A 25,572-nucleotide genomic window follows, 5' to 3' on the forward strand; every position below is an offset into this window, starting at 1 on the left:
TTGGAAAAATGTGAAAATTATAAAAAAAAGGTAAAGTGTTCCCCTGTGCTTAGCACCACGCCATGAAGGCGTATAGGGGGTGTGGGGGTAACGCCCCACACTTTCTTGATCCGGTCGTGAGTGGGGGTGATGTGATCAGCATCATGCCCCTGACCGCCTTTACCCCCCAGGGTTTCCCCCAGGTACCCATGTTATTCGACGCTGGGTAGGCACCGGGGCCGCTTCCACCGTTAGAAAAGTTCCCGGATTTGAACCGGCCGGGGATCGAACCCGGGACCTTTAGCATGGTAGTCAGATGCGTTAAATGTGAAAATTATACATGAGTAAATATGGTATGCTAATTAGTCCTCCATTTCTTTGTGTTGCTAAACTTCGGTGTAAATTTCTTTACTTTGTTAGGAACTTTGATATGGGATAACGCTGAAAATGTTAATTGTTGCAAGAAAAAAAAGTGTTGATGTAGTACAGTAGCCTGTTCTAAACACATTTTTCATGCATGCCAAATAACATGAATATGATATAAAATGTAAATAGTGACTTTTTAAAAATAATATTTTCCAACACCTTTTTGTGCTTAAAAAAAATACCACAAAAATCCAACATCCTTCTGCTTTAAAATGTTCCATATTTATGCATGTTTTCCAAAATGTTAGCCCCAAAAAACTATGGTGCAACATGCTAATGGATTTTTCACCTTCTATTGGAAAGTTTTGCACCACCAAGCAAAGTGGTGGGAGATCGTGTGCACACCTACCATCACACGGAAGCCTTAACATTGGTATTTGTTGAGCAAGAAATCATGGAGAATAACTTTCTCAAAAATTGTTTGCAACACATGAAGCTGTCATGAACAGGGGTAGACCACGTGACCCACAAATTAAAATACTAATTCAAAAGCACAATGAAGGTGCAATTTTAGGTGTATTTTGCAGAAAAGTGGGCTAAAACTAGAAATGTGAATTTTGGAGAAAGTAACACCAGAAAGTAAAAGAAAGCATCAAAAACTTGAGATCCTTATGCAAGTTTTTAATGCCTCCTCGATGGCATGCAGTGGTTCAGATCCCACTTTAAACTGTAGGTCCAATCCTGAATAGCCTTATTGTGCATAACGTGGACTTAAAACACCAACTCAATCAATCAACCTGATGGTTGTTTATGGTAGGGATGTCCAATATGAAATTTTATTTTATAAAATTTACTGATAACCAATATCTACCGGACTCCTATACATGAACAAATTTAATACTCTGGTAACTACATAAATGTGGTATTAGAAGGGGTACGTTTATTTTGTGTAATAACTAATAAGTGCAGTTTTTAAATCAAATTAAGGATTATATTTACAATTATAAAACCAAAATGTCCTTTTATATCCTGCTTTTGATTTTTCACCGCTATAACACCAAAATTTTAGTTTATTTGCTACTTTTGAGCCTGAAATTGACTGTTTTGGTACAAATTTATTTTTTATTTACCAAAAATATGTGCCTCTACTTATTACTCACCTAATGAAATAAACAAGACATTGTGTTTAAAAAATAAAAATATTATGGGCAAGAAACACCAATAAAATGCAGGAAGTGGTATATGAATTTCAATACTCACCCCACCAGTCAGTCCAAAGATATTTTCCAAGTCAGGTGGGCTTAACACTTCCTTCCCTACAACACTTTCCTTGAAACCAGGAGCATATTCTTCTATGTTGTTGAAAACCTGAAACGAAAGATCCTTGTCAAGAATGGTCAATTAGATATTCAACCTCCACCTAGAGTAAAGAAAATGCAAGGGAGCAAGTGATGGATCTACTTTGTGCATACAGCTACCAAGTTTACACGGGTGCCAGCAGAGGATGTCCCTTGATCCCCCTACACTGGAAAATAGAAAAATTACTTACTTCATCTTTGGCATGTAAGCGTAGTTACGAGACATGGGTTCTTTCAAACCGCACTCCAGTACAGAGTCGTGATTAAGAGATGGGTGAGCAGATGGTCATCCCAGGTGCAGAAGGTAAAAGTAAATCTTCATTTCATGTTGGATGCGGTAAACGTGGTTTAAAATTACTTACGCGAAATTTATAAATTTCGTATTTCCGCGTTGCACAATTTCACGTAAGTAAATGTTTATGGTAAACCATTAAAGTATTGGCCCTCTATTGAATTTATATTATTGTCAATTTGGAAAGAAATAGACCTAAAAATTGTCCTGCTCACTCCGTTTGCAAAGTTGTCATTTCTCCAAGTATTGCATTATCCATTCATTATGAAATAAATGAATAAATTGTTGCTACCTCGCTGTTCATAGGAGAATCCATTATGATTACGGATGGTATGGATGGTAGAATGCATTTCAGTCACAGTTACTTTCCCTGCATGCTTGCACTTTCATTTGTGCACGCAATCCCCCGATTCATAGATTTTACCATGTATAATTAGCCAAAGTTTTCTATTTTATTAACAGAGAAAAATCCAGTATCATTGGTGAGATTATTCTAGTTTTGTTTTCTAACGCATTTAACTGTCCAAAGTAACTGACCCTTCCTTGTCTCTCACATTAACAATATAAACTCCTAATTACCTTCTGTGCATATTGTTCCTTTGCATCGGCATCCCATGTTCTTCCCCCAGGCAGCAGGTATGGAGTGTACTGGGTGAAGAGAAGACACACGTGACATCCTTTGGGTGCTATTGTTGGGTCAAGTGCACTTGGAATTACCATCTCAATCAAAGGCCTGAAAGGCAATCAGTATTTTGGTATTCTAATCCACACATACTAGCTGGAAAACACATGCTGTAATACTACGAGCACCGAAAGATAACCAAGCTATCTTATAGGTACGAGGGGGGGGGGGGAAGTTCATGAAATCACTCTGAAGAAAATACAGCTGGAACAACCATTTTAATACATTATTCAACGTACCCCCCCCCCCCCCCGCCTCCCCGAAGGTCAATACACGTTTCACAACGAAGTTTCAACATTTGTAACCCTTTCAAATAGAAGGTTTTGTTCTGCTCTGCAAACCAGCCCTCCACCTCCTCAACCAGTGCCTCTTCGGATGGAAAATGTGTGCCCTTCAGATGTTTTTTTGAGGTTTGGAAAGAGGTGACAGTCGGATGGGGCCAGATCAGGGAAATAGGGTGGGTCCACCAGCAATTGCATGGTTTGATGGGCCTTGTGCGAGGGCGCATTGTCCTGGAGAAATTACACACCACGGCACATTTTTCCCAGACGTTTTTCCTTCATTCAATTCAATCAAATATTGGGAATAAACAGCAGCATTGATGGTTTCACCCTGTTTAAGATATTTTATGAGGATGATACCGTCCTTATCCAAAAAGACCGATGCCACAACCTTGGCCGCTGACCTTTTGACTTCGGAATTTTTTCGGTCGAGGAGACCCACTGTGGTGCCACTCCATGGATTGCTGTTAAGTCTGTGGGTCATAATGGTGAATCCATGTTTCATCTTCAGTCACCAGACAGTGCAAAAATTCATCAGGGTGTTGAAACTTGCGCACGGTCTCCCGTGACATCTGCACACACGTTCTCTTCTGGTCAGCATTCAGACATTTTGGGATCCATTTCGCACTGAGCTTCCGCATGTCCAGATACTCTGATATTTTGACACCCACATGATCACGCGATATCCCCAGATATGCAGCAATGGTTTTGGTGGATATGCGCCTATCCTCCATGATCATGTCGCACACTTGCATGCCTGTCAGAGCGGGGTTCATCATCAGTCTCACCATATTAGAGTGACCAGACGTCCTCTTTTATCCGGGCATGTCCTCCTTTTTAGGTGTCTGTCTGGTGTCTGGGCAGATTTTTTAGATATCGGTAAATGTCCTCCTTTTTTCGGAAGAGTATAGCATCGACGGTAGCAAATATGCTGCATAGAGAATGCTTCCACACATGAGGATCATCATATCACTTGGGGCGTGTTAAGTATTCAAGCAATGCTCACCTAGCATCTGGGAGCTGAACAAGATCTCTTTCCCGACTGAGTCATCAGTAGGTAGGGGTGTGCGGGACAATTTTTTTTGGTAGGGACGGGATCTGGACTGGGAATTTTTCAAATCCCGACATTCGGGACAGGAGAAACTCAATTTCCCGGAAATTTTCAGGATGGGAAATGTTCGAAATTTCCCGAAGCTCTGGAAATCTCGAACTCTACACGTCGTTTTCATCTTAAGTGATTGTTTTTGCATTTCTGGAATAAAATCTAACATTTTCCGAGAAGTTTCAGACACTTCCAAGGCAGAAAACTTAGAGAATTAACGACTTTTTAAAATGACCATTCGGTATTTTCCCAAGTACTCGGGATCCCGAAAAGTCGGGACTTCCAAATGATCATTTTTGAAAGTGGTTAATTCTTGATGTTTTTGGCTTTGTAAGTGTCTTGACACTTCTCAGAAATTGTTAGCTCTTGTTTAAGAAATTTCAGAAAAAAAGCTTAAGGGAAAATGAAGCGTAAAAAATCATGATTTCCTCAGCATCGGGAAATTTTTGACATTTCCCATCCCGAAAATTTCCCTGGCTTGGTCGGAAAATTGCGAATTTTTCTCATCCCAAAGGTCGGGATTTAAAAAAAAAATTCCCATCCCAACCAAAAAATGTTCTGTCCTGCACACCCCTAGTCATTAGTAGCTACGTATTATTCCAACTCGTTGCTTCGCAATCAGACTTGCATAACACATGTAGTCTGAGAAGTTATTTTCGATTTATTGATATGGTTTATTTTAATTCACTTTCCTGACACTTCACCCATGCCCAGTCTGGGATTCGAACCCGGGGCATCTGGCGGTCTGGCTCGGTGTGCTAACCACTCGGTCACAGATGTCGGCCAGTTCAATTTCGATTCGAGTCATACATAGGCGATAGAGAAACGCGTATTGAGAATTTTGACTATTAAGTTTACTTTTATGAAATAACGAAGCGAAAGTGTAAATTCATCAATGATCTTGCAAGAAAATATCCAGTTTTTAAAGGATGGAAGAAAGGAATATGAGTTAAATTGCAAGAGCACTGTCACTTTCTCCTGCTGTTGAAAGAGTGATAGAAATGTTCATGGCATTAAAATCATATTTCTTGACCCAATCTAAACTGCCTAAACTATAAATTCGGTTTTGGAAGTAAGTTAAAGCGAAGATTACTCTTACATTTGCTTTCACTTATGGGGATATCTAATATCCAAGAATTGGAAAAATATTAAAATTCTGTGCTTCAAAATATAGATATTCTTAGTTATGATTGTCATGTGTTAATTAGTAGATTAGGAGATTGCTTTCGTTGCTTAAAGGTAAGAAGAAATTATTGAAAAAATCATCAGAATTATATGTGAGCAAAGTGTTCATAGTTCTTTTTACATTGATTAAATTATGAGTAATGGCAAAATGAGTTGCCATTTTTTTGGTGTCCTCTTTTTTATGACTTTGTCCTCCTTTTTCACCATACTCTGTCCTCTTTTTTGAATGTATGTCTGGTCACCCTACACCATATCCAGTCTTAAAACGCCACCTCACCCGTTTGACTACTGTTGTATATACTGGGGTATGTTCCAACAAAGTCTCATGCAAAGTTTTATGGATATCCATGGGGGATTTGTCTTGCAACACGAAAAACTTGACGACACTGCGAAGCTCATTCTTCTCAAATTTTTTCGAAAAACAAGAAAGCGAAAATCGAAGAAAGACTTTTTTTCGAAAAGCGAAAAACTAAATTTTTTCAATATTTTTTTAATTTTTTTTTCTTTCGAAAATCGAAAAACATTCTTTTCGAAAAGGCCATCCCTAGTTTAAATCTCTATCTTCAATATAACAACACCATTGACTTTAAGTTCAAGCAATATATTGGACTTACAGATAGCCAAATTTACCCACACACATTTTTGGAGTGTCAGTACATCATTTTCCGATACTGAACTTTTCCATAATTAGTCATTGAACCCCAAATTCAGATTCTTTTTTAGGCTATACAAAATATAACATTTTTTTCACTTTCTTCCTTCCTACTACTTCCCCTAGCGTTGCCAAATCTCTCATTAATTTCTTACAGGCACAGGCTACTAACTTCGAAAAATATATACATATTTGAAATCTAATTGCATACACTGTAAAATATATATTTTTACTATAAAACATTATTTGTACAGTATAAATATACTTTGACACACAATCAAAGGTTTTGAATTATTTTTCATGTTTAAAATGTTAGTTATAATATTTTCAGTTATTGAGGGAAAAAGGTTTTTTTACATTTTTCCCATATATAGATATGGCTACAAGAAATTACCTGATTTAAGAGTAGGATAAAGGATAAAAGATTAGGATTAACTTAGAATATAAGGTGCATTTTATTAATTTATCATTAAATTAAAATCTAAACCTGTTCTTTTCAGTCAAATCTGAATGCTGATCATCAAGAATATTACCTCATAGCTAGAGGCACATATTTTTGGTAAATAAAAAGGCAAAATTTCGGTACAAAAACTGGGTCAATTTTGGGTTCAAAAGCGGTAAATAAAATAAAATATCGGTGTTATAGCGGTGAAGAAATGGATGAAAAGTGGTATATAAAAAGACATATTGGTTTTAAAATTGTGAAAATAATCCTAAATTTAATTTAAAAACTACACTTATTCCACAGAATTAACATTTCACTTCTAATAGCACATTTATGTAATTATCAGAGTATTAAGTTTATTTCTGTGTAAAGGAGTCCATTTTTGCTTCTCCAATATTAACAGCAGAATTAATCAATTTTCCGGGAATTGCATAACTCTCAGGATAATTCAGACCTCGGAAGTTGTCGCGTCGGTGAATAAACCCTGAATTTCGTGTTTAAGAGTTTTTTGCAGTTCGCTTTTTGCAGTTCATTTCGCATTATTTCGTGACAAAATATGGTCACAAAATGCACCTCACACCTTTCAAAAACATGAAAAATTAACACCACAATGTGTTTTTTCAAATTTCGTTTTTTCATCAAAAATGAAATATGCATGCCCCTACTCATAGCATAATTGTCTTGCAAAACTAAATAAATCCTGACTTTTAGATGTTATTATGTATGATTTATTGTGATAGTAAGCATTTTATATTGCTACTGTAAGCACAAATTGATGTACATTGTAGTTTTATATATTTTTAAACTTCAAGGCAGTGCTGCAATTATTTTTTTAAGAAATGACCAAAAGGAAATTTAACAATTTGTGTTTCACTGCTGTTGAACTCTATATATGAAGTGAATTAATTATTTCAATGTTAATTACATTTTTATAATTTAATCAGATTATAATGGTGCATTACTATGTACCGTTATAACGTATTCTTGAACTTGGCCATATAATGTGATCAACATCATGCTCCAGTCATCTCCCCCCTTTTCAGGTATCAGTTGATGAGACAGAATGAGCCTTGGAGCTTTTAATGCAGGATCAGATCATTGGGAAAATTTTTGCCGTAGATTGATTACCACCCTGGAAATGAAACTCAAATTTGCAAATCTACAGAAATATATATTTTGCATTGGCAGTTTTTGAAAAACTGAACCCTCATTTTTGAGATAATTTTGCGAGAATTGTCCATGTGTGAAGTCACTCGGTAATTAATTTTATTTCTTGTATACCTGCTGGAAACACGTCCTTCCTTTCCATCTTTGAATGCTGCATCAATCAGCTCCATTTTCTCGCAGTTTAGATGGATTGTGCATTGGTGGTGAGGCATCGGCTGACCCTCCTCTCTGCATGGGTCAGCTGTGAAGTTTGGGATCCTGGACACTGCAACTGACAAATGTAACACTTTTAAATAACACAATCACGACAAACCAATGAAAAAAAAAAAAACTCTCGTGCTGCCATCTATGCGAAAATGATCAAGCATCCAGAAAACTCAACTAAAATGGGTTGAGACGGTGTATTTGAATTTAGTTCGCAGTGTGTGTTTTGTTTAATTTTAATGTAAATTAGATTACAGGATTTTAAATTTTAATATTTATTTTGTCCGGCTAAATTCGTGCCAGCTGCCGCTCGGCCCATGCAGTTAACAATTAATATAAAAAACAATCATCATTATTGGAAGAATCTTAAAGAGTTAGGATGTTCAGATCTGTCCATCTGTGAGTCAACATGGAACCTCTCTCCCTGTAAGTATCTTGGAATAGGTTGTTTTCAAGCACAACAATTTATAGAAGGAAAATTGATTAACCACAGAGAGCTGTGGTTGTTTTTTTCCTACTCTAGGTATCACACTCTTGTGGAAAGGAAATTTATGATATCCTGTTCCCCCAAAACAGAACTGGACGAAAAAATTTACATGTTACAAAAAAAATCCTAACCAAAGAAACGAAATGGTCCCCACAATGAACTGATGTGAATTCATAAATTCTAAATATAGAATTGCACAGAGTCCTGAAAGATGCCCTATCGACTTGACCATCATGGTTTATAGAAATAAACATAACAAGAAATCTTGATGCATTGTGAAATATTAATAGTTTTTTTCCAGAGCTTTGATAAGTAATTGTAACATTCTTAACCTGTGCAATAAACACTTCATTCTCAAATCATTTAGCTCAGTCACTACTTAAAACTCTTATGCTTCTTTCTGCAGTATTAATTGAACAGTATTTTGGTGTTTCAAAATGATTCTATTTTTTAACAACAGTCAATCATTTTCACAGAAAGTATTTGACAACTGCTTCAACAAATATGAAATATGAGATTTCTTTTATTGCAGGCCTCCATAAGGATTGTTTTCTGATAAGAGAAAAGATACCAGCAAGATAAGCTTTTTTTCAAGTGTGTGTGTATGAAAAACACTTCAAATGGTAAAACCCCTCTCTTAAAAATTGAGTTTACTCGATGATATAGACAGAGAACAAAGTTTGATATATGAGGTTTTTTGTTTGTGTGTGTTCTGGTTAGTTAACGTTCACACTGATAATGCTGCACTAGCTACAATATGTTGAATGGGTGATTGGTGATAAGACAAAATGTGTCTCAAAAATGCATGCAAACTCAATCAACAATAACTCAACAAATTTCATTCACTTCTTACACAAATATAATAATTCTGCATAACTCTGGCAAAGAACCTAACTTATTTAACCCCCAACTCACACATACACGTAGTGATATAGGCATATATTGTTTTTATAATAGATACCTGTATTGTGGACTTCATAGTTTGTGTTGTTAAAAAAATTAATAGTGAATAATAATGACTTTATAAAAATTTGCATGAGGGGTGTTCAAAAAGTTGTGAGAAAATTAGATTTAATATATTTTATTTCTTATGCAACAATGCATAATTGTACATGATACCGTTAAGAGGCAATGAATGACTGGATATTTTCACACTGCTCCAAGTGACTATTAGCTACTCATAAATTTGAAAAATTCTCAGGATATGCTGTTAATAAAGTGTAGGAATCTGTACTAAAATCCATAGCAGGCTTCCTATTCATTTCGGCAAAACAAAGTCCCAGACTATTGTAACATGCAAATAACCAAGTTTGAAATGTTAAACTGAGCTAGCTAATCAAAAGAATAGAGTTGGTTCAAAATAAATTAAAAGAAATAAACTATAAAATTATTTATAAATACAATATCTCCCATAAAGAGAGTTTTATTCACAAATCCTGACCTTTGATTTTTCCAAGTTGAATGTTTTCCAAGAACTCTGTTTATGGACAAGGACAATATTAAAGAGCAGGGGGACACTAGGTGTATGGCAAAAGAAAGAACTACGTGAAGACTATATTGATATTTGTAGATTCACCCTAATCATGTTTTTCTGGCATGCTAATTTATCTTTACTTCGTGAAGTCCCTGTAATACTTTCTAACAAGTCCCTAAAGGAAACAAATGTAATTACAATATCTCAAGGTCAGTAACTGAGGTACAAAAATTACTCCACTTACCATTTATTTTAGTAACTGGTGAAGTGTAATCTATGTTCTTTATGGCAGTCTCAAAGTCTGGAGGTAACGATCTGGCAGGGAGTAGATCCAAATATGTGACTTTAGCTGTTGCATTGGACAAAATCGCTTTTCCTTTGATCTCTTCCCCATCGCTTGTTACAACTCCTGTTGCTCTGCCAGACCCGTTGCATACAATACTCTCCACTGGCTACATATTAAAGAGGGGAAATGCTATTAATGTTTAAGTAATAAATTAGCAAAATAAAAATAACAAATATCAGGGGAAAAAATGAAAAAAATAACCTCACTATGCTGGGTCAGCACCAAAATTTTGGGGTCTCATACCGGGAATCAAACCCGGGACCGATCATGCCAAAGGCACGAGTACCAACCATTTGGCTAAACAGTAGCCCTGGGAATAAGCATTTCCCAGTGTGATTATGTGAAGTTGGTAGTATTTGATAGGTAGGTTGGTGAATAGTTAATTTGGAGAAAGGCCACACAACCATGTATATGCACTTTAAAAGGAAAATAATACGTATAAGGGTTTGAGTTTAATTTCATTTTTAAGTCCACTTTATGCACAGAAAGGGTAATCAGGATTGCACCCACAGTTTAAAGTTGGATTCGAACTACTATGTGCCTCCACTGGGTGTGGAACCCAGATATATTTAATACCATGTGAAGATAATACTGCTAAACCATCAAGGAGGCCCATGTATAAGGATTACTGGGCCGTCTTCTTGCCTTTGAAACAGATCTTATTTTCTTCGTTTAACTGAGATAATGAGGATTGGTAATGGGACAAACACAATGATACGTCCATGCCTTATCAGAGTTCAAACTTGGGACCTCTGGCTTTGTAACACATTATGCTGACTACTACAACAAACACAATAGTAGCAATCAAATTGCACATAAAGAACCAAAAACTGTCAGAGAAAATTGGCCTCCAAGTAAGAAAGTTATTGTTAAATTTTGGACAAGAGAAGAAAGGCAATGGTGTTGCATAACAGTTAACTGAACAATAAATTATATAAATCTCTGATAAAAACACAAACTCTTTATGATTTCCAATGCAATATACATGCATCACTAGATAACAATGCTACGATTACTGCAAACAGATAACGTTGTCAACCAATCCAAAGGAGCAAATTTATGATAAATTTTGTGAAGAGTTGTCCTTGAATGTCAATGTCTTATTACAAACGGTTGGGAGAATAAATGGGGTTGATTTGCATGTGACAGTTGGGGAATTTTATTTTACTATGATTAAATTTAAGTTATGTTTATTTGGTATTAATACATCCCAGTTCCATACAGCCATGCTGTAATTACTTTTTTAGATTATTGTGAGAGAGTTAAAATTTACGAGGGGTCGCAGGTTCGATACCGGTGGAGGCACACTGTGGTTTGGATCCCACTTTAAACTGTAGGTCCAGTCCCCATTAGCCTATTTGTGCATAAAGCAGCCTTAAAACTAAGACTCAAATTTACCGGTTCATCAGCTCTTGCTACTTGCATCTGTCACACTGTTCAGAGCAAGCACCTTAAATAAAGCCCATGCATAATGTTCAAAAGGAAAGAGGGTGTATAAGGGCTCAAAGAAGTTAAAACTGCATAATGCAAAAGGATCTTCATGGAACGATCACACAATACATTAAAAAGGTGTGGAAATACTTAAAATATATCCTCCAAGAAAGTGTATTTTTTTTATGAAGATGAAACACCTGTGCTCTAGTTGGGAGTATAAAATAAAAAAAAAAATAGAAATTGTTGGATTAGAAAGAAAAAATGCAGGCTGACCAAAATTGAGAACCTCTGCTCTTTTCGCATCATTACTGTACAGTCGAACAGAACCCAAGTTTTGAAAAATAAAAATGCAATTCATAACCAACAAATGTTCCACGACTTAAACCTGGAACCCCTGGATCACAAGACAACCATGTTCTTTTTAAAGATAAATAAAAGAAATATGACTGATATCCTATTTGAGATAATATGATTTATTGACTATTTTCAACAGCTCATCCAAATAATTACATTGCCTGCCTCTTGTGCCATTACCAAAAATATACATCACTAACAATTGCATTTACAACAAGAACATGACAAACAATTTAGCACAGCAAAACAACGTATAACTTGCAACATTTTTTAACATGTGTAACAAAACAGAATTTATAATTAATGGTGCAATAAAGTGCATTTGTTTATAACCATGCAATTATACAGCAGACAAGATTTAGCACTTAAAATGTACTTAGATACACATGAGATAGGATGCTCCAAAGATAACGGATATAGCTTCTCATTCGTATTATCTATGAAGGTCACGCTAATCTGTTATCTAAATTTATAGATAACCATGCATGTTTATCACGTAACCTGGCAACTATCGACTAGCTAATATCCTCACAGACAAAAAACTTGTATTGTGAAATGAACTGCTGTCTGGTTGCTTTAGTGCAGTCTGTGTGTGGAAATGTGAAAGTCATTGCATCAGCATGTTAGTCGTATGAGACTTCCATATTGTTTTCTGCATCAGTCAGTTAATCTTTGAAGAAGAATATCAAATAAGTAATAATTTATATTTCACAATGGCAAAGCAGAAGTCCATATTGAAGATGTTTAGACAGAAAAAGTACTCCATGGCACAGGCGGAGGCCGAATTCGATGACGGGGATCAAAATATGTCAGTAAAGAGGAACTTGACGATATCGCAATCGGGAAGGTATAAAGAACGGAACAGGAGGAGATCCTCCTTATTTGATGCTATAGATACTACAGCCTTAAAAGTTACTGCGGGAATAAGTATTGACGATGAGCAAATTCGTAGTGAGGACAGCAGTAATGTTAAGGACAGTGACAAGTTGAATACTGAAGCAAATCAGGACTCTAAAGGAAGTTGTGAAAAAGATGAAAATATTAATCAGGGGAAGCCAAAGACTGAAAAACTGGAAACTGCATTCTAACGTAAGTAGTAATAGTTATGTAAAATTGTTCTAATGTGTGGTGTGTTTGGAAAGAATGAGGAACAAGGAAGTATAATCGCCCGCATGAATTTGAATGCAGAGTGGTGCAAAGGCATAATATGGTAAAGGTGTTGAAGGTTAATGATCCAAGTTTAAGAAGGAAGCTAAACATGAGTCTGGATAGGAGAAAGTGAATATCACAGAGAGACAAGAAGGTAAATTGCTAACCAACCTAACACCTTCTTAGGGTTTAATTCAGATTAACGTTATTATTCTAACAAGGCTCAAAAACCAGAAAAGAACAGTGATGGAACTCGATGTGCTGACCATGTGTCACCCAATGTAAAAGTCACTCTGACAGGCACTAGCACTTACAGGACTGTTGCATCCTGGAGTTTTAATATATCTTATTATTATTATTCTAATAAAGAGGTCTTCTTTATAAATAGTTCCACTTTATGTAAATACATTGGTGCTCAACCCATTTCTCTAGAATGAATAAAAGCAGCATACATCCCCAACACAGGAGCTTAATTGCAGCCCTTCCTAATTCAACACTTTGTAGAGATTCGTGGCCGTGAAGCCTTCCTAGAAATCCACCACTCACGGTGACATTAACAGTATCTTGTTCCTATTCTTTCCGAACACACCACAAATAAGTTTCTGAAGCATTCTGTCAAATAGAATCTTATTACATGCTTCGGAACCATGGCAAGGGACTTCATCAAGACCGCACAATTTGATTTGGCACATGAATATTCTGCACTTTCGGTGTAAACTTTTCAAACACACATAAAATGACGGATTTGGATGTTTTGCAAAGCTAGAAACCCTAGCTGTTACCAAAGTGTTATCATAATACAGTGCACAATATCACTACTATCACAAACAACAATAACTGGACAGATAAATAAAAATCTCTCTTACATGCACAGATTCGATTCGACCAACAAGTACAAATACATTCAGAGCCATGTTCATATAGTACTGTGAGACAGGTGTACAAAGATTCTATCTTTCATATTTGAACTGGAAATATGAATGCACACATATAGGGTTATCTGTGATAAAGTGACTGTTCCCTAGTGTTACGAGGGCCGTTCAAGGAAAAAGCTTCCGTATGTTGCAAAAAATGTATTTCTTAAGTTACAGACAAAAATCAAGTTGCAACAAATAGCATGGTCCATTCTCACTTTTCAACATAATTTCCAAGGCGGCACAAGCATTTGTCCCATCGTTGCACAAGTTTTTGAAAGCCATCTGCTAAAAATTCGGGGTCCAGGGAAAGAAGAACACTTTTCAAGGCTGTCTGAACCTCCAAATCAGTGTGAAAACATTGACCTGTGGCAGGAAACAAGTGAAAGTCACTTGGGGCCAAGTCAGGGCTGTAAGGGTGTGTGGTAACCTTTCCCATTTCATTTCTCGAAGTTTATCCTGTGTTAGTGCTGCCGAATGGGAACGAGCATTGTCATCCAAAAGAATGACACCAGCAGAAAGGAGTTCAGGACGTTTGCGGTGAATTGCTTTTTTCACTTTCTAAAGTGTTTGGCAATAACATGCAGCATTCACTGTTTCCCACTTCTTTAAAAACTCTGTGAGCAACACTCCACACCGCCAAAACACGTTGTTCCGCCATGACTCGCTACTCCTTATGGCCAGGGCACATTTCTCACTGCATGACTAACGCTAATCACGTGCCGCGCATGCGCAGTAGCCCGCATGAACATTGCATTGTGTGTAAATGTAGAGGAAAGATGATAGAACCCATTGCTAGTTTCATTTCATTTATCGGGTTCGTACTTTCTCCAAAAAAAAGGGAAACTTTTTCCTTGAACGACCCTCATACATTTCACAATCAGGAACACACAGCATATTGACTAAACTTTTGACTCCCCTTCTCCAGCATGCATCTCATCTTGAACAGAGAACAGAGTGGATAAACACACAGAGAACATTTGGCTGGAGAAATAAATTTCACAGCTTTCACACATTCTAAGAAATACATTACAAACCTACCTTATTAGTATAGATATGTGCTCCATAAGATTCAGCAGAACGAGCCATAGCTTGTGTCACGGCTCCCATACCACCTTCTGGGTATCCCCAAGCTCCCTTCTTGCCTTCAAGTTCGCCCATTACATGGTGCAGCAAAACGTATCTGAAAGGGAAGACAGGGTAAATATACTAAGTGCAGAACATGTGGAGTTCAGTTTTAAAAATTTCGCTGAAATAATTTAGTAACTCACTCACATCTTCTAAAAAAAAAATGTTCATTAGTGTTATACGACGCACGCTTTTAGAAGCGATATCGGGCGGGGCCACGCAGAGGGTGTGCGTGGCGATCAGCCAATGGCAGGAGTGCAACGTTGTATGGTTAGGAGACTGCGGCGCGGAAGTTAAAAGTCGTGTTCTGTATTTTTCTTGCGCGCAAGAAGTTTTCATAAAACTCACCACTTTAAGGTTCATCATAAGATGGGGAAAGACATTTTGAACCTGACTGTCCAAGTCCCATGAATTTCCGTCACCTACAGCCGGAGTAATCGTTCCTTGAAGAAACAAGGGAAACATCACCTTTCATTTTCTTCCGCCTGTTTTTTTTTCGTTGCCACCGTGTTGACGCAGCTGAGTTGTTGTGTTTAGGGAGAACCGTGGGTGTTGAATTCGCCTCGATATAAACAATGACCCTTCATTGATCTGGGTGTTCTCGAACATTGAAAGTCTGGGTCACTTTGTGTTCAGCATTTTCGTAGCAAGCCCTGTGTAAAATTACTCGCTTATTGTTCACTCGTGCGCCACAAAGAACAGTTTGTGAAAATATTAAATACAACCCTTTCGTGCAATAGTGTGTGTTCCGTCTGTTTTTTTTTTTTAATTTTATTTTAAATAATGTCACTCTCGAAACCTGGCACCAGGAGTACAGGCACTAAGGGTACAATAATACATTCACAAGGAAGAATTATTATTTTTAAAGTGAATTCGTACTTCAAGGAATTGGCATCGGAAGAAGTGCGTGCTGAAACAGTGTTTTCACATAGTAGAGAACTTGCGGCTAAAGCGTGTGGTGTAAGTTTTCATACTGTGTCGCGTATTGTAAAACAGGGTAAAACATCTACCACAGAAATTGGTGAATCCCTATTTACATCTCCTGGGAAGCATGCCAGAAAACAGAAAAGTGTTACTAGCTTAGATGACTTCGGAAAAGATGTACTCCGTCATACAATATTTGAAATGTATGACAACGGCGAATATCCTTCTATCAAGAAACTTGTGTGTGCATCATGAGGGAAAGAATTAATTACACTGGTTCCTCTACTTCTATGGGATTAATACTAAAACACTTAGGCTTCAAATATAAAATAAACAACGATGGATGTAAATTTCTGTTAGAAAGGGGTGATATAGTTGCCGCGAGAATTAAATTTTTGAGAACAATGCACAACATGAGAGCATCTGGTGATAATCTTCGCACGTCGAAAAGCATCAGGAAGAGGATTTTCACAATGAAGTGGCCCGAGACAGCATAGTGCAAAATCTAATCATTAACTTCCAAGAGAGTGACTCAGAAATGAGTGAAATCAGTGACATGGAGACCGATGTAGACGACGAGAGCGGTGATGAATAAATACCTTCAAGCTTCTTTCAGGTATGGGTTTCTCGTATATGCTACAGTGATATGATATTATAATCCTGTGTAGAAATATTCACTATATTATTTCACTGTACTCATAGTCATATATATTGTGCATGCATTATCAAAATAATGGACACATCGCGAATTTTCTGTCCTACCCTTGCGCTAGCAGTTAGTTTGGCAACAGTGCAGTAGCACTGGCTGGGTATTGGCCGAACTCATGTTCCTTCTAAAAGCATACGCCGTATAGTCACACAAGTACTATATACCTGATACATGAAATATTCTTTAAGTACACTACGTTCTTAGTTCATTTTAGTACGAATGAACAAATCTGGGTCTTTCAAGATTAAGCTATCAGATCCTAATAGATTTCGATACTGGATCCACTGGATATCTGATCCAGGATTTGAAATTTATTAGATCCGGATAATTTAGATTTGAATGCTCATATTTATATGAAGTACAACGGATGATACAGTAAACAATATTTGCCACATTTCTTTCTATGCATGGATCATGTCAACAGAGTAATTAATAGAAAAGATTAAAAAAAATCATATTTATCAATTTTAGGTTTCTCCTTCATTTCAATTTCTGAAATGACTAAAGAGCTGTCAAACTGGGTTGTTCTTAGTCAAAAATAATTTAAGAATTTAAACTAATTTTACAAAATGATGGCATACTCTGAACTGTTCTATTCCTAACTTCACTTCATGTCCTCAAATCACTTTCATTTCTCACAATCAGAACAGTGACAACCATATTAGAAAGGTCACCTGGCCTAGCAAACATCACAAACATAGTGAACACAGCATAGCTTAGCCGGGGAAAATGTACAACGTTCTCAAAATGCACAATTATGTAGTGGAACTTAAATACTCTTTCAATTAGTGCCAAGAGCTGAATATTGCAGAGATTTATAAATTCCAATTCTAGACTTTTCACACTAAAATATTTCTATTCATCTACAAGGTAATAACAGTATGTATTACTCAAATTGTAATTGTGTCTATCCACCCTCAATATTACACATAGCATAAATTGTAGGATACACATAATATTCAATCTATAGATCGACCACAAGGAAAAAAACCTTGGGACGAGAAGTCCCCGCACAGCTTTCCCTTCTTCCCTCCACCTCGAGCCATAAGGAAGCATTGTCCACTCTCCCCTCCCCTACTCGCGGGGGTACGGTGCACAGGAGCCGCGGGTCTGCACAAGTTGTTTTGCTCGTGGTTCCACTATTGTTGGAAGTAGTTGGAAAAAGTCCCTCCCCCTCCACTTTTTTTTGACTGGGCTTTGTTCCCCCACATGTTTCAATTCAATGAAAATATAATCCTTGGCAATATTGTTATTGTTCCACGGCTTTTATTTATCCCTCAAGTGTACAAAAACACTCATTACTAAATTTAAAATGCAACTTTCGACATGGGACTCACAGCTAAACATAAGCAGTAGTTGCAAAAAAAAAAAAAGCTGGCTTTTCGTTTTGAATGGACAATTATTTCCGAGTGTTAGCAGTGAATTACAGTTGTCATGTTACTAACAATAAAATCTTAACTCACCCACTTCCTGGGGTGTAGGGTCCAGAGAGGGAACCAATAACAGCGTCTGTAGCTAAAGTTGCCTTCAAGGGCTCGGACTCAAACCATTTGGACATTATCTTTGCTATGGGAGCTGTCATGAGCTCATAGAAGGCTGGAATGTCTTTACCAAGGGACAGCAGTGAAAAAGCTGTAAAGCAAGAATGTAAACAATAATTCTTGTTTACTTACTGAAACATGCATTTAAATTAACAAAATGTAGGTTCATATGATACGTTAGGAATGTGTCAATATGAACTTTATACTGACAATTGTATTGACACCAACAATCAACAGTACACCACTATGATATGGCAAACATTTCATGACAAACCTTGATGATTCATTCATCTATTGCTAGAGACTGAAGTTTTAGTTTTATTTTCTCCCAAATTTTGGTGTTATTTTTTACTGCATTCAGGTTTATTTTTTTGCACTTTAAGGTAAAATTTAGTGTTATTTTTACATTAGTTTTCTGTTTCTTTTATGCATAATTTTTTCACATTGCTTTACTTACGGAAAATTGAGGCAAGTTTTAGTTTCAATGACAAAACAAAATAAATTTAAGGCTTACCTTTGTTAGAAATCACCAAATTTATTGAATTTGAAAAACTATTTCATCTCATCGGCCACTAAATATGAAATATGAAATCATATTTCCAAGTTTTCACTCTCGCAGAATAAAATTTTCAAAAATTGTCTTACATTCATTTTTCAGTTTACAATAACATTGATGGTGCATATTAAATGTTCATAGTATTCATTCACAACTCTTCTATACATATCGCACTTCTAAATAGAAAGGTAGCAGTTGTTTTTTTACCCCCATTCATTACAATGGAATGATTGCTTTAAGGAAGGCTTCCACAGTTCAAAGTGTGATGTACACCTTCTCCTCTTCCCTTCTTTTAGGCTTCTCAAAGCCTTCGACGACAAAAGTTGCAGTTTTTCTTTCACTCGCTTTACTTTTCTTCTCAGGCCTAGCCAATGGGGCAGTGGTAAAGTCACAATCTTGTGATGAAATGATCCTGGGTTCAATACCCAGTGGAGGCACACAGTGGTTCAGATCCCACTTTAAACTGTAGGTCTAGTCCCGATTAGCCTTTATGTGCATAAAGTGGACATAAAACAACAATTCAAACAAACAAACCTTTCTTCTCTTTGTTCCTCTCACTTCCATTGCGCTTAATCAAGGAACCCTTCCACTCCCATGTAATTTTGCAATTCAGTGATTACAAAATAATGTAGTTCTATCTGAAGTAAAAGTCTTTCAGAAGCAAATTAATGCATTCACTGCTGGATTTGGAATGCTGTGAACTACACCATAGAAGGAAATGCAAGATGATGCACATGCCATGCAGCCTCAGCGATTCTTACTGACCGAAATTTCCCTAACAATACCAAAATATCCCTCTCCAACTTTAAAATACCATTTTGTGTACACACATACACCCACACTCCTAAACCCCTCCCCACACAACACAGCAGGCATTTTGCACTGAAAATTTTCCCGTTCCTACAAAACTCGCCTTCTGAGAAGATTCCCGCAGCGAATTCTATTTCAGGACGAGGTCAAAGCATTGTCAGTCATTTCTGCACCAAACTGCAATAAATGAAGCATGACAATCTCTTTCGAACTTTCATTAGCTAGACATAAAGTACTGGTACCCAATATTTTGCCAGCAACAAGCATGTGTCTGTGATATAAATGTGATAGCCCTGCAATGGACTAGCTACAAAGTTAAGTAAAATAAGTTAAATTCAAGTCAAAAATGTAATAAATGTCATGGTTTGCTTATATGTCCTAAAAATAAACTGTTTAATACCACTCTGTAATTGGGTAAAGACTAGCAAAGATATGCTGATAGCCAAATGCATTGATGAAGCACATAGGCATACCAGGGCTACTAAAGGTTCGCAAGTTTATATTGGTTGATACACTGTGGGAGCTTTCGGACTGAGGTCACATGACAAATAGTATGTTGCTTCTAGCTTGGACTAGGCTGTTTTCTCAATGACATGCATCGTGTTGCCGCAGTCTGTTGCTCCCACATGCATGGTGAATGCTTCTTATAGACTGAAGGGCCCCTTGTCGCTCGTTACTTCGGCGTGAATCTCCCTGTTTGACGTTGCTTGTCACCTGTCATGTGTCACTCTTGCATGAAAGCTTCCTACATGCTTTCAGTGTCAACTTGATATCGGTACTTTTTTACTACAGGTTACTATCCGATTGTTAGTAACAAGGGTAAGCATTCTCAATCAAGCAATGTCCATTGTATTTTTATTATACCTGGCCATTCTAAAAGTACATTTTGAGAGGGCACCAATATTCTTGTCCCCAAGTCAACTTCTTTTAAGATGATGGGAATCAAACCTAAATGTGACATTAGTGGTTAGCACACTAGATCAGTGATAATTCATAGACCCTCCATTGATTTGATCCCCACCTTTGGAAAGACAAAAAAATAATAATACTAATAATAATAGTTCACCTAGAGATGACATATGAAGATACTCTCTCAAAACATAAAGTAAGAATAGGTAAGGAAGAAAACTATAGACATGGATAATATCCAATTAAGATTACATACTTACAATGACAATGCTAAAAGAGAGCCAGGGTGGGCCAATACCCCTCCCTTTTAGAAAAACTATTTTGACTATTAATATACATTATATATTAATTACATTATTGCTACTATATCCATATTTTGTACTAACGTCTGGGAAAAATTGCAAATTGAAGTTCAAGCTTGCAATAGGGGTGCTAATGAAAATTAGTTTCCATGTTGCATTTATCTGTTCCTCTAATAATTTTAATATGTAAATTTATCAATTTAAAGACTAATATTGCTATAAATCAGGAGCTTGCAATCTGGTATTGTTCGGGGTAAGTTAGAGAGGAGATCTGTTATGGAAATATTAATTTTGTTTTCACTCTAGCAAAGATGATTACGTCTCTAAATAATGAGATCTTTATGTGCAACCCTGCCATCTGCCACCCTGGCCCCTCATTCTATTATTATTATTATTATTGGTGTTGCTCCTCTACCTTTGGCAGACTGGCATTGTAAATACAGCACCTGAAATGTTCACGTATCAGCATTTGTAGAATGTAGTATCAACCACTTCAAACATACAAAGAATATTTGTAATTTAATATAATCACATGACATGCTATTAGCCTCACAATCTAAAAGAGGACCTGCATGCAGTTAAATCAAAAGTTTACTAAGGTTAGTATGCGTGCCCTTTACGCATGACAACTGACAACCTGTCTTTGTATTTCAGGCACAGCAGACGAGCACTCGATCAAAATCCCTCAACATACCTGAATCAGTCATGGCAGGGAATTGGCGAAGTACTTTCAACTTGTTCCAAAGATTGGCATTTAGGAATTGCTCTACACCTTCAGGTGACAGATTTAAGAGAGGTTCAATGGCATCGACAAACCTTCCAAGTTGTTTCTCGTAACTTTCATATGCCTGTCAAGAGTAGTGTGTTCTTATAAGGATACAGTTGAAAGTAAAGAAAAATATATTTGCTACAGTGAAATTATTGACATACCAATGACAGATCTTGGTATTTTTGCGCAAAATACTAAATATTCTCCAAGGTCACAATATGAACACTTTCTTTAGTATTGTAAAATCTGTTGCATTGTTTTTTCCTGTTAAAAAAAATAATTAAATGTGTTGTGTAAATTTACTAAAAACTTGTTCTCTTTTCTGTGTATACTGTTGACAGTTGATTGACATTTTGCATAATAATATTAACTTTATGACTCACTGAAATGATTTAAGAATTGAGCATCTCTATTTTGTATCTAGGAACAGAAATAAGAACACAGATCTATGGGGGTGCATTCAAACTTGGAAAATAAAAACCAGATAAAATTATCTCTTGTGCATTGCACCATGTCATTAAGGTGCACAGGGAATGTGGAGTGAGAGATGCACACATTCTTGACACAAACAAGAGGTTGGGTGAGAACCAAACCGGCTTATGCAGGGACACAAGCAGAAAGCATTCCTGAAATCACCTACCCTGGTATTCAAATCTCTACACTATGGAATTAAATAATACTTACTTCCGCATCTTTCTTTGAGAACTTGCTGAGGTTTCTAAAATTAAAATCCTTTTCATCTCCCAAGGTAAGAGACTTGGCATCATTAGAATGAAAATATTCTTCCCTCAGTGGAGTATAGGAACTAGGATTTCGGAAATGTATTTTCAAGCCATGCCTCTATTACAGAAAGAAAAAGGAATGCGTTATTTTCAATAAGTTTTAAATAAACAGCTACTATTTTAGCAAACTTTCAAAAATTGTACTTAAAAAGGGGGAAACAAGCTCTATAGCATACAGATATGGATTCAATGAGCAAAGCTAATGGATGTTACAGGAAAATTTAGATTTAAAGCAGTGGCACAAAATATGGTCTTAAGAAGCAGGCAAACAATATTTTAATACAATACACATAGTACACTAGCAACCAACCTTTTTTGTACATGGTTGTCACCCAGTAGCTGAAGTTCTGAGAGGCTACGGATTTTGAATGTGCATATACACTTCTCAAAGTGAGGAAGGGGTTGCTATCCACGAGCTAGGAAAATTTCCATAAAGCCTCCCCTTCGGTTTCATTGTTATCAACATACAACAAGGTTTAACCAGATATCATCCACCACCAAGTAGGTTCATTAAAGCGGGATCTGAACCACTATGCAACATACCTCTACTGGGATCAATCTTTGGACCCTTTGACTGCAAGATGAAAATGTTGGCCACAGAAGGCATGAGCATATTGTACACATTATACTCATGGACAATCACATTACCAGCAAATATATCCAACTAATATCTGCAGTACAGTAATAATTGAAATCAACGGTTACAAAAGACAATGTGCTTTAAACCCACCTTGAGTTCCAGATCTTTGTAAATCTCGGATCGAAGCAAACTTAGAACGTAAGAAGCTCTTGAAAACTTGAAACCAGGAATAATTTCTTCCGTAACTGCAGCCCCTCCAACTACTGGCCTCCGCTCCAAAACACATACTTGGAGGCCAGATTTCTGTAAATATGCTGCAGCAACAAGTCCATTATGGCCTGTAATATACCAAAGGTAAATATGGAGTTGATTCACTGATTGATTTATTTTACTTTGCTATTCTGCCACTTTTAGATAATCCTAAATGAATGATGACAAGATGAAAGGACAATTACAAACATACTTGGACAACACAACACGAGCCCCAGGGAAGATTACAGTGGCCATGAGTCCAGATGCCACAGCCTCACTAGCTTTGAGTTACTGAACCTATTAAAACAACAATTCGTATGTGAAACGTATCTTTTACAATAGCCTCAACAAATCACACCAATCATTCTCAGAAATCATGTATTTATGATCCTTGTGTTATCACTGAAGTGAGTACATACAGTTATTTCTGTTCTGAAAAAAGCAAAAATATTTAGTAGGTACTTGTTATGATGAAAAATTGGTGAATGCCCATTCCAGATTGTCATGTATGTTACATTCCACTCTTCTCTGGGTAATAAATGTTAAATGGCACTTGGCTGGTTTAAGCTAATTAATTAAATTAAAGGCTCAACATGTCACTTTTCCTTTACCATATTTTTTTTCTTTTTGCTTCATAACAATATTAATATTTGCAGAAATCCAACAAAGGTGGTGTCAGTATTATGCAAGTACACGTTCATTGCTAATTTTCCCATGTACAACAGATATTCTCACTTTTTCCAGTTTCCAAACCAGATAAACTTGTCAAGAATTTTGGTATTGATGTGGCATCATTTGGGAATTTGTCTCTCCCGTCTTCTTCTAAAGTAAAAATCAGACAAGTAGAAGAAACAATTCCCTCCTTTTCTAACAGATGATACATTAGAAGTAACCAGTGCTTCCTTTTTTTTCTCCACAGTACACACTTCCGGCACCTTTTCGTAGGTGAGAAAAATCAATTAACATTTTATCCTAACGAAAGACATATGTGTGTAACAACATAGATGCAAGATCTTTTATGAACATGTAGCAAATATTTTGAGTAATTTTTGTAATGAGCAGAGTGAAAATAAAAACAAAAATGAAGAGTTCTGGAATCTTTCTTCCCAGAAAAAAAGCACTGCAAATACAAAGTTGTATTTAGTTGCTAGCAAATAATTTATACTCTTGTGTAGCTAAGATTTTAGAATTACACACACACACACACATACATATATATAAACATACATATATCATATCTTTAACACATCATAAAATGAGGCTGCCAATTTTTGCAATTTTTCCTTTACCCTGCAAAGTTACAAAATTTCAAGATGCCATTGAAACTACAAATACTTTTTGTTCCCTCAAAACCAATTGGATTTGCGAAATGTGTTGTTTTAACGTCAGTGGCAAATGCTGGGCTAACTCTCATATGATTCCAAGAAATCCTCCCATTGAAGTTATTGAAGTGTAGCAGAAAGATCTTCACCACTTTAAAGAATTATTTTTACTCAATTTGAACTAAGAACAAACAACCGAGGTCAATCCCTTCCTATATCCCCAAATTTCACTCTGGTGTAATACTCTACAAAACCATTTTCAACCCTGCAGATCATGAACATGGAATGGAAGCAAAGTGATGGATGATTCTCAAAACTACAACTAAATTCACTCTGTGCCCAAAATGTAGAACACTTACAGTCACTGATACACTTCATACACCAAACAGTTCTTCATTCTACCCAGTGACAGTGACTGTGTCTGTAGAATCAACAATTGTCTGACAATGAACCCAGTGCCTATGTGATAAATTATTTGTATGAATTTAATAAATATCACTGCAGCAACAAAAGTGTTTGCATTAAGTATGCTAAATAATACATTTGTAATAATTTTAAGTTACTTTTCATTGCAACAAACAGAAATATGTACAAGTATGAATATTAAGATTATATTTAACATTACTGTATCTACAGTTTGAAGCAAAATTTTCCATGCAGCAGTACTATATATAATACATATAAATATAATAATAATAATATAGTACTATATAACAATGTGTCTGCATCACATATCCAACATCATGCATATTTTTGTAAATAAAGGGCTAATGTAACTATCTCACTGATAAGCAATAAGATAAACGAAGAGTACAGTACAGTACTAGGGTAACAGTTTGTTATATCGGATATTTTGTGTTTCACATGGTTCGTACTTACCAATTGTGTTTTGTGAAACATAGTTCAAGGTGCCATTATGCTTTTTACATGAAAACAAACACAATTTTTCACATAGGCTACAGAGTGATTTTTTATATTCCTTTCTTTGCTTCCGGAACACACAATATGGCGGACACATCTTGACTCATGTTGTGGGTATGCAGTGTTTCAACCTTCTACACCAAAAAATACCTACTATCGAGTTCGTCACAGGTGGAAACTATACATTATGCACGGG

At 36.4% G+C, this 25,572-nt stretch overlaps 2 protein-coding genes across 5 annotated transcripts in view; one reads left to right on the forward strand and one right to left on the reverse strand.

Moving 5' to 3' along the window:
- LOC145991103 (pyridine nucleotide-disulfide oxidoreductase domain-containing protein 2-like) overlaps window positions 1-25,572 on the reverse strand; it is a 79,188-nt gene that overhangs the window by 40,745 nt on the left and 12,871 nt on the right. For all 4 annotated transcript variants that reach the window (XR_014442007.1, XM_083126845.1, XM_083126846.1 and 1 more), the window contains exons 2-10: window positions 23,032-23,219; window positions 22,204-22,359; window positions 21,445-21,598; window positions 18,096-18,264; window positions 14,913-15,054; window positions 9,919-10,126; window positions 7,624-7,780; window positions 2,575-2,728; window positions 1,606-1,713 (exon numbers count right to left, since the gene is read on the reverse strand). Coding sequence is in view for 3 of the 4 variants with exons in the window: in XM_083126845.1 (XP_082982971.1) it covers window positions 1,606-1,713; window positions 2,575-2,728; window positions 7,624-7,780; window positions 9,919-10,126; window positions 14,913-15,054; window positions 18,096-18,264; window positions 21,445-21,598; window positions 22,204-22,359; window positions 23,032-23,219 (1,436 nt within the window). In the remaining variant the exon portion in view is untranslated. The remainder of the gene's footprint in view (window positions 1-1,605; window positions 1,714-2,574; window positions 2,729-7,623; window positions 7,781-9,918; window positions 10,127-14,912; window positions 15,055-18,095; window positions 18,265-21,444; window positions 21,599-22,203; window positions 22,360-23,031; window positions 23,220-25,572) is intronic.
- LOC145991106 (uncharacterized) lies at window positions 12,367-24,043 on the forward strand. The gene is made up of 2 exons (XM_083126848.1): window positions 12,367-12,897; window positions 21,405-24,043. Exon 1 carries the CDS (start codon window positions 12,522-12,524, stop codon window positions 12,894-12,896), a length of 375 nt encoding a protein of 124 aa, XP_082982974.1. The 5' UTR covers window positions 12,367-12,521; the 3' UTR covers window position 12,897; window positions 21,405-24,043.

This window comes from Lepisma saccharinum, chromosome 8 (genome assembly GCF_977018435.1).
Source record: "Lepisma saccharinum chromosome 8, izLepSacc3.1, whole genome shotgun sequence".
Taxonomy (NCBI): domain Eukaryota; kingdom Metazoa; phylum Arthropoda; class Insecta; order Zygentoma; family Lepismatidae; genus Lepisma; species Lepisma saccharinum.

Bases quoted from the DNA above. Each gene is read 5' to 3' on its own strand.
- LOC145991106 (XM_083126848.1), top strand. From the start codon at position 12,522: ATGGCAAAGCAGAAGTCCATATTGAAGATGTTTAGACAGAAAAAGTAC.